General features: G+C 36.7%; 1 protein-coding gene across 1 annotated transcript in view; it reads left to right on the forward strand.

Annotated features, from left to right (window-relative positions):
• Positions 1-10,000, forward strand: part of LOC122247876 (uncharacterized) — a 70,573-nt gene that overhangs the window by 20,317 nt on the left and 40,256 nt on the right. The window contains exons 18-25 of the mRNA XM_086556202.1: positions 224-338; positions 682-860; positions 1,329-1,488; positions 1,782-1,905; positions 4,418-4,532; positions 6,185-6,302; positions 6,929-7,078; positions 9,464-9,598. Coding sequence (XP_086412328.1) covers positions 224-338; positions 682-860; positions 1,329-1,488; positions 1,782-1,905; positions 4,418-4,532; positions 6,185-6,302; positions 6,929-7,078; positions 9,464-9,598 — 1,096 coding nt within the window. The remainder of the gene's footprint in view (positions 1-223; positions 339-681; positions 861-1,328; positions 1,489-1,781; positions 1,906-4,417; positions 4,533-6,184; positions 6,303-6,928; positions 7,079-9,463; positions 9,599-10,000) is intronic.

Here is a 10,000-nt window from a genome sequence, read left to right on the forward strand (position 1 = left end):
TGTGTTATATATACTTTACAACATTAATTACATACATACATACATATATATATTATATTATATTATATATATATATATATATACATATATTATATATATATATATATATACACACACATACATACATACATATATGTATGTATGTATGTATATACATATACACATACACATATACATATACATATACACATACATATACATACATATATTCGTTGCATTACAGGTGTGATTGGCGGGAGAGCAACGAAACCATCGTGGAAACGACATGCGGGGCGGACAAGTTCACCTGTTTTTCCGGCGCCTGCATCCACCGCGAATATCACTGTGATGGTCAAAAGGTAATTTTCATTTTGAAATTAAAACTGAATGGATAAGGATTGAAAGTTCTTGAAGTAGAGAAAGGGAGATATAACTGTTGTTGTGTTGGTATTGTGGTATGATGGTTAAAAAAGTATTTGGAAATTATTGATATTTCTAGTTGAAAAAAGCATACCTTAATCCTAATTTAACAAAACAAAACAAACTAAACTAAACACAAAGCAGATTTATTAACGTTGAGTATTTTATTCAGACATTGCATCGACACTGTAGTGTTTTGCCATTCACTATAATGATGTTAAAACGTTCTCAGTCATAAACCCATCACATACACATAACACAATTGATCATTACGTTTCCCAGGACTGTGAAGACGGCAGCGATGAGCGAGGGTGTAGAGACTATAGCAAGGAATTCGTGAAAATGCAACGGAAGAGATTGCAAGGCCGAGAGGTTGAGAAGTGGATGCATACCGTCAAATTCGCGTGCGCCTCCAGATGTGCACAAGCCAAGAACTTTGTGTGTATGTCCTTCAACTACGAGTAAGTTATGGCAAAGGCTGTGTGGCGTAGTTTCCCGGGCTTATGTGACGTGCTCTTGTGAAGGAGAAGGATTTAGGTCTCTTTATATATTTTTTTTTTGGTTATTGATGGCGGAATAATGTTTGGAAAATTCTTTAGTCTCGTTTCGTGTTTTTTTAGGCATTTTTCGCCTCATTCAAATGATCTGGATGTATTGGATATATATAGAGGTGTTATTTATTTCCGTATTTGAGGTGTATATATTCCCCTTCTCAAACTTATGTCTATGAATTGTGTATGAATAATCCTCATTTGAAGTCTATGTGTATCATTGGTATTTGCAATATACGCAACATCCTCAACTGAAGTTAATATATACATGATCCTCGTTTGAAGCACACCAACTAAAATAACTTGCATCACCCCAAGTATGAAGTATATTAAATATTCCCATCTGTAGCACATGTATCCCCCCTCGTCCTATTGCAGACAATCAACACAAACCTGCATCCTGAACGACGGCAACATCGGACGGTCAGGCGGACTGGTGGAGGATTCCACGTGGGAATATTACGAGAGGAGGTCCCTTGCGGTCAATTGCACGGGCAAGTTCGTCTGCAATGATGGAAAGTGCATCAACTCGACACAGGTTGGTAATGTTATAGCCGCTTTTGATACATGTACCTTCCTAAATGTACGTCAGAAGATGATTTGAGAAGACTTAGAAGAAAGTTTGTTCTGGTATTCAGTTCGTTGTGGATCTCCAATGTTTTTGTCTGTGAGAGACTCCCGCAAAACAAGAAAATTAAATTTAAAACACCAAAACAAAGCTTCACCTCAGATACTTTTTGGCTTATCGCGTCCATATTTATGATCATTTATAATATGTTAATTATTGTTAATATTAAATCGTTCCATCGCCGTGCCTCGCTTTCCCACCAGCGCTGTGATGGCCGGAAAGACTGCGTACTAAGTGAGGATGAGGTCGATTGCGAAGGGAAAATCAACTTTGAAGTACGACTCGTCAACGGATCTGATGCTTACGAAGGTCGCGTCGAGGTCAAAGGTCAGTCAGGACTTGTCATATTTTTTCTTGAATATTTTATCTTGAATGAAACTTTCATCTTTGTTTTTGATTGGTATTGTCTGTAAGAATTGAAAAAGGAAATCAATCTAGGGATTTTGTTATTATTGGCATGATTATCATCATTATCTTTATTACATAATTTATCATTCTTCTTATTGTTAACAATACTATCATTTTCATAATAATTATAATAATTTTTTATCATTATCAGTATTATCATTATTACTATCATTATTATTGGCATCGTTATCATTATTATTATCATCATTTTCCTCATTATAAATATCATTTTCATTATTATTATATCATTTTTACCATTATCATTATTGTTATATTCATTACCATTATTGTTATTATCATTATTATTATCATTATAGTCTTAATTACTGTTATCATTATCATTATTTTGTCATTATCAATATCATTAATGTTATTACAATTATCATTATCATCACCATTATCATTCTTATCATCAGTATCCCTATCTGTTCATCTTCATCATCATTATCATACTTATCATCATCATCATTATCTTATCATCACCCATATTAGAACTGTATAATTATCTCTAAGTAGGTAATATCCCATGATAACGACACAAAATCATATACACTAATCAGGCAAATTACTCCAAGGAAGCAATTAAACTAATTAAGTGGAACGCCATTATCAAAGACCCCTTCTCATTTTGCAAAATAATGGAGATGCACAAACAGTTCACTTCTGTTCAATGAGATACACACACAATTCACTTCAGTTTGATAAGACGCCAGTAAGGGAACATACAAAAAAGGATACACAAACACCTAACTTCCATTAGGATACACAAATACATAAGTCCGCAAGGATACGCAAACAGTCTAACTAACACCATAAGGATACACAAACACTTAACATCCATTAGGATACACAAACACTTACAACCACAAGGATATACAAACACTTAACTCCTCATAGATACACAAACACCAAACTTATATTAGGATACACAAACACATAACTCCATAAAGATACACAAACAACCCAACTAACTCCACAAAGATCCACAAACAACCCAACTAACTCCACAGAGATCCACAAACAACCCAACTAACTCCTCAAAGATCCACAAACAACCTAACTCCATAAAAATCCACAAACAACCCAACTAACTCCACAAAGATCCACAAACAACCCACTACCTCCACAAAGATCCACAAACAACCCAACTACCTCCACAAAGATCCACAAACAACCCAACTACCTCCACAAAGATCCACAAACAACCCAACTAACTCCACAAAGATCCACAAACAACCCAACTAACTCCTCAAAGATCCACAAACAACCTAACTCCATAAAAATCCACAAACAACCCAACTAACTCCACAAAGATCCACAAACAACCCAACTACCTCCACAAAGATCCACAAACAACCCAACTAACTCCACAAAGATCCACAAACAACCCAACTAACTCCACAAAGATCCACAAACAACCCAACTAACTCCACAAAGATCCACAAACAAACCAACTCCATAAAGATACACAAACAACCCACCCAACTCCACAAAGATCCACAAACAACCCAACTAACTCCACAGAGATCCACAAACAACCCAACTAACTCCACAAAGATCCACAAACAACCCAACTAACTCCACAAAGATCCACAAACAACCCAACTAACTCCACAAAGATCCACAAACAACCCAACTACCTCCACAAAGATCCACAAACAACCCAACTACCTCCACAAAGATCCACAAACAACCCAACTAACTCCACAAAGATCCACAAACAACCCAACTAACTCCACAAAGATCCACAAACAACCCAACTAACTCCACAAAGATCCACAAACAACCCAACTAACTCCACAAAGATCCACAAACAACCCAACTAACTCCACAAAGATCCACAAACAACCCAACTACCTCCACAAAGATCCACAAACAACGCAACTAACTCCACAGAGATTCACAAACAACCCAACTACCTCCACAAAGATCCACAAACAACGCAACTAACTCCACAGAGATTCACAAACAACCCAACTACCTCCACAAAGATCCACAAACAACGCAACTAACTCCACAGAGATTCACAAACAACCCAACTAACTCCACAAAGATCCACAAACAACCCAACTAACTCCACAAAGATCCACAAACAACCCAACTAACTCCACAAAGATCCACAAACAACCCAACTAACTCCACAGAGATCCACAAACAACCCAACTAACTCCACAGAGATCCACAAACATCCTAACTCCATAAAGATCCACAAACAACTCAACTAACTCCACAAAGATCCACAAACAACCCAACTAACTCCACAAAGATCCACAAACAACCCAACTAACTCCATAAAGACCCACAAACAACACACCCAACTCCACAATGATCCACAAACAACCCAACTAACTCCACAAAGATCCACAAACAACCCAACTAACTCCACAAAGATCCACAAACAACCCAACTAACTCCAAAAGGTTATTTACAGTGTTTGGTCGCTGGGGTCCCGTATGTGACGACATGTGGGGTTTGCCTGATGGGGACGTAGTGTGTCATCAGCTGGGCTTCCCTACCGGAGCTAAGGACATCTTTCTCGACTCTCAGTGAGTGATTTGTTAAAAAGAAGATTAAAGTTATCATCCAAATACTTCAGGTTATTGATCTAATTGCGGCTTTTCTACCGGAGCTAAGGACATCTTTCTCGATTCTCAGTGAGTGATTTGTCAGAAAAGAAGATTAAAGTTATCATCCAAATACTTCAGGTTATTGATCTAATTACGGCTTTTTATACCGGAGCTAAGGACATCTTTCTCGACTCTCAGTGAGTGATTTGTCAGAAAAGAAGATTAAAGTTGTTATTCAAATACTTCAGATTATTGATCTAATTACGGCTTCCCTACTGGAGCTAAGGACATCTTTCTCGACTCCCAGTGAGTGATTTGTCAGAAAAGAATATTAAAGTTATCATCCAAATACTTCAGGTTATTGATCTAATTACGGATTCCCTTCCAGAGCTAAGGACATCTTTCTCGATTCTCAGTGAGTGATTTGTCAGAAAAGAAGATTAAAGTTGTTATTCAAATACTTCAGGTTATTGATCTAATTACGGATTCCCTACCAGAGCTAAGGACATCTTTCTCGACTCTCAGTGAGTGATTTGTCAGAAAGGAAGATTAAAGTTGTTATTCAAATACTTCAGATTATTGACCTAATTGCTTCTTCTCTACCGGAGCTAAGGACATCTTTCTCGATTCTCAGTGAGTGATTTGTCAAAAAAGAAGATTAAAGTTGTTATTCAAATACTTCTGATTATTGATCTAATTACGGCTTCCCTACCGGAGCTAAGGACATCTTGCTCGACTCTCAGTGAGTGATTTGTCAGAAAAGAAGATTAAAGTTGTTATTCAAATACTTCAGATTATTGATCTAATTGCGGTTTCCCTACCGGAGCTAAGGACATCTTTCTCGATTCTCAGTGAGTGATTTGTCAGAAAAGAAGATTAAAGTTGTTATTCAAATACTTCAGATTATTGATCTAATTACGGCTTTTTATACCGGAGCTAAGGACATCTTTCTCGACTCTCAGTGAGTGATTTGTCAGAAAAGAAGATTAAAGTTGTTATCCAAATACTTCAGGTTATTGATCTAATTACGTATGGTTATTGATTCGTTCGTTTGTGTCCGAAAGGCTAGTGAGAGTGAGTTTGGTTTCTCCGTAGCATATTGTTTTCTGTATTGAGATTTTAAATTTCTTATGAACAGTAATTGAATATTGATGGTTGAGGGAATAAGTAGGTGTGGAGTTATGCCAAAAATGAATCAATAAGAGCCGTGTAAGTCGTATAAGAATAGTATTTCTTTAATGTTGGTTAGTATTTTTAATATTTCTTTGCCTGTCTGTCCATCTCTGTTTCTCTCAATCACTCTCAGCCCTTTTAATTTTCTTTAAAATAATTCTTATAATCTATCCATCTCGGTTCCCTTCCACTCTACAAAAACAAAACAAAAACGTGAATTGTTCACTCTCACAGGAAAAAAAAGGCATATAGGTAAATAATGACGTGTCTCTTGGACTGAAAAAATATTAAATATACACTAATAAATCAACAATCTATTCGAAATCACCCTTAGACTAAACACGGCAAACAAACAAAAAAAAGAAAAAAGAAAAATACCGATAACAGAAATATGGAGAAAAAAGAAGAAGAAAAAAAAAAGAGGCATGAAAAATAGAATTCTCTTGATGTATTCACAGGTTCGGTTCGGGAAACAGCCAGTTTTTGATGGACGACCTCAACTGCCACGGTAACGAGGAGAGTCTGGCTGACTGTGATTTTGCGGGTTGGGGAGAGCACGACTGCCAGACCTCCGAGGTGAGATGGGAATGGAAACTGTACGGATGAAAGAAAGGTGCATTGAGTATTTGATACAGTAAGAATATACAAAAAAAAGTTGTTGATGCAGTAGGAATATTCGAAAGAAAATGTATTTGATACAGTAAGAATATACGAAAGAATAAGTAATTGATACAGTTAGAATATATGAAAGAATAAGTAATTGATACAGTTAGAATATATGAAAGAATAAGTAATTGATACAGTTAGAATATACGAAAGAATAAGTAATTGATACAGTAAGAATATACGGAAATATATATAATTGATACAGTAAGAATATACGAAAGAATAAGTAATTGATACAGTTAGAATATACAAAAGATTCAGTAACTGATACAGAAAGAATATACGAAAGAATAAGTAACTGATAAATAATCAGAATAACTAACATTCGACTCGTATTCTTTGAGGGTAATAATCAATGCATTAATGAGATAACATTACTTTTATCACGCCCACGTAAACTATGACTGACATGAAAATTCAATACACAAATGCCATGGACTTAAGATGAAAGAAGTGTCACTGATCCTGTATGATTATGACTCATAAAATCCTTGCTTCTGTCGGTGTGTTATATACTACAAGGATGTCCCCTACAGGCTGCGGGCGTCCAGTGCTTCAAGCCAGGAGACGACTGTGGGCGTCACCAGTGGAAATGCGGGAATGGGCGTTGCGTGGGTCTGCAGTATCTGTGCGACACAATAGATGACTGTAAGGATAACACGGACGAGGATAGGGATATGTGTCAGGTGAGGTTAGGAGTAGGAAGGGGAGTGTGTGTGTTTGTGTGTGTGTGTGTCTATGTGTGTGCCCCTCTGGACTCGTGTGGTATGTGTTAGTGTGTGTGTGAGTGCTTGTGATTGGACTGCTCTGTGGGTCTGTGTAGTGAACTGTGTGGTGTGTCTCCTCGTGTCTGTGTGTCGAGTGTGATTGTGTGAGAGTGTGAGTGTGGTTCCCCCCCCCAACATGTTGTGTACGATGTTGATCGCGCGCAGTGTGTGTGTGGTCTTTGTGTGTGTGTGTGTGTGGTGTGTGTGTAATGGAACAGGAGTTTTATGTTCATGTCTTCGTCTTTCCTGATGTGTGTATTGTATCATAAAAATTGCGTGTGTATGTTGCGGGTGTGAGTGTTTCTTTATTTCTTTCGTTTTTCCTGACTATTCTGAAAACCTTTCTTTCCCCGTTTTTCTTTTACTTTCAATTTCTTATTTCTTATTTTTTTTATTAATCTAGTTCTCCTAAGAGAGAAATATTGCCGAAAGCGAACAAATACTACGAATGCCATAAGCTATTCATGTATTCCGTCCTCAGTAATACCTTGTGTAAAAGGATAACAGCCATGTGGTATTCAGACATGTGGGGAATGGACATGACCAGGAGAGGAAGAGGAAAAGGATACGGTTGCAGAGATATCCTTGAAGCTACTGGAGTGTTGCACTGTCTATCTATCTACCTACTGATCTATCTATCGACCTTCTGATCTATCTATCTATCTATTTATTTATGTATCTATCCATCTATTTGTTTATCTATCTGTCCGTCTTTTTCTCTTTCTCTCTCTCTCTCTCTTTCTCTCTCTCTCTTTTTTTTCTCTCTCTCTCTCTCTCTCTCTCACTCTCTCTTCCTCTCTCTCTCTCTCTCCCTCCCTCTCTCTCTCTCTCTCTGCATCTAAAAATAGCTCTCTCAATGCCTCTCTCTCGTAACGTAATAGGGTAGATAAAATAGATAATCTCTCTCACACCACTCTTATCTCTCTCCGCACTACTCTAGAACTCATCTCTTTCATCTAAACGTGACAAAAACTCTACTCTCACCTCCTAGTTCTATCATGCCATACATCAGATTACTAACATTAGGCACTCTATCACTATGAATTGCTACACTATAGCTTATTAAACATAGTCAGATCATTATTTCGAGTGATGTTAGTACAACATGATCCTCGATATCAAGTATTATATATTATAAGATATTATGATATTTACCCACGTGGTACACCCACAACCCCTCATTCCCCACCCCCCAAACACATTCCACCACCCACCTCAAACGCACCAACCACCACCCCCCACCCACTTAAACATAGAACAAGATATGCAGTTTTTAAATTTTAGATACTTATATTCGGATGATTTTATATATATCTTTTTTGTATTTGTAAACTGTTAGTGCTGATAAGGCTATACGCTCTTTTTCAAGAGTTGATATCCATAATGACTGATGTAAAGAAATATCACAGGTCTTTAGTACTACGGCTTACTATGAGATATGTATAGATTGGCACAGGAAAAAAAAAAGAAAAAAAGGCCTAAATGTGTTCTGTATTCCACCAGCGACCAAATTCGTCAAATATTCATCTTGTGTAATTTTGTGTTTTATCTCACCGAGGTGGAACGTAAATATTCCACTGATATTTCAGTCTCACTTGTTGATTTTTGGTTTATTATTAAACTTCAGGAAATACACCCTCAGGCATATTTCATGAAAGACATTGAACCTCGGCTTGTATAGAAAGTGAATGATTAATCGGAAGATTTCAATAAAAAATCACAGGGCACACATTGCATGAAGTTCAGAGACAAGCCTTCATATCACGATGCAAATGGTAAACATCATTGTATTTCTTTTATAATTGTGTCTCTTTTTTATTTCTTATTTTCATTCTTGTTCAGTTTTCATTTTTTTTTTCTTTTTAATATATTTGTCTTTTCTGGTTTGATTATTAACGAGTCCTTTTCTTTTTCAGTCTCTTTTATATTTCTTAATTTCGTAAATTTCTTTCTATTGCATACATCTGTTTTTTTCTGCTCTTTGAATCATCTATTTTTTTCTTTATATATATCTGTTTTCTATGTTCTTAATCTATATTTCTTATTTTTGCCTTTCTTTAAATTCCTTAATCGTTTGTTTCTATTTCTTACACTTTTCACTTCCAAATTTCTGTATTTTTTCGTAATCGTAATTACTTCTTACCTCCAAATTCTAATTTCTCATAACATCTCATTCACGTAAACGTCCATCCTTTAATTTCCGGCCCTCTCTTATCCCCCATCTTCACATTCCATCTTTACCATTATTACTCTCCATCTAATTCTCCCCCTCCTCTTCCTCCTCCTCCTCCTCCTCCTCTTCAGACCGCCGTGGAAGTCCGGCTTGTGGGAGGCGAGGCAGACGAAGACGGCAAGGTGTCTGCAGGAAGGGTGGAGGTGCGCTACTTGGGCATCTGGGGAACCGTTTGCGATGACGACTTCAGTCTGGAGGAAGGGCATGTAAGGAAGGCGCCATTTTTTTTTTTTTTTTTTTTTTTTTTACTATTTTTAAAAAATCTTTTTGGACGCCCCATACTTGATTAGTCGATTTATTTCGTTTACTGATCGGTTAAAGATGCAGGTGATGATACATTGTTGGGTTAATGATTGAGTAATTAGGTTGATAATGATAGATGATAAACTTATGCAATATCTTATGGCCGGAAAATCGATAATGGAATCTCCATGTACGTAGATATGCAGATTGCAATGAGCTTGTGCCAATATTGAATAGGTTAAATGAGGATGATTATGCAATAATTGATAGGCTGATGAGGATGATTATGCAATATTTGATAGTGTTGATGATAATCGATTGACTATTGATAGATCGGTGACTGTGTTTGAAATACAACGATGTTA

This window comes from Penaeus japonicus, unplaced genomic scaffold (assembly GCF_977035675.1).
Source record: "Penaeus japonicus unplaced genomic scaffold, GWHDUDI00000001_assembly GWHDUDI00000032, whole genome shotgun sequence".
In the NCBI taxonomy this organism is placed as follows: domain Eukaryota; kingdom Metazoa; phylum Arthropoda; class Malacostraca; order Decapoda; family Penaeidae; genus Penaeus; species Penaeus japonicus.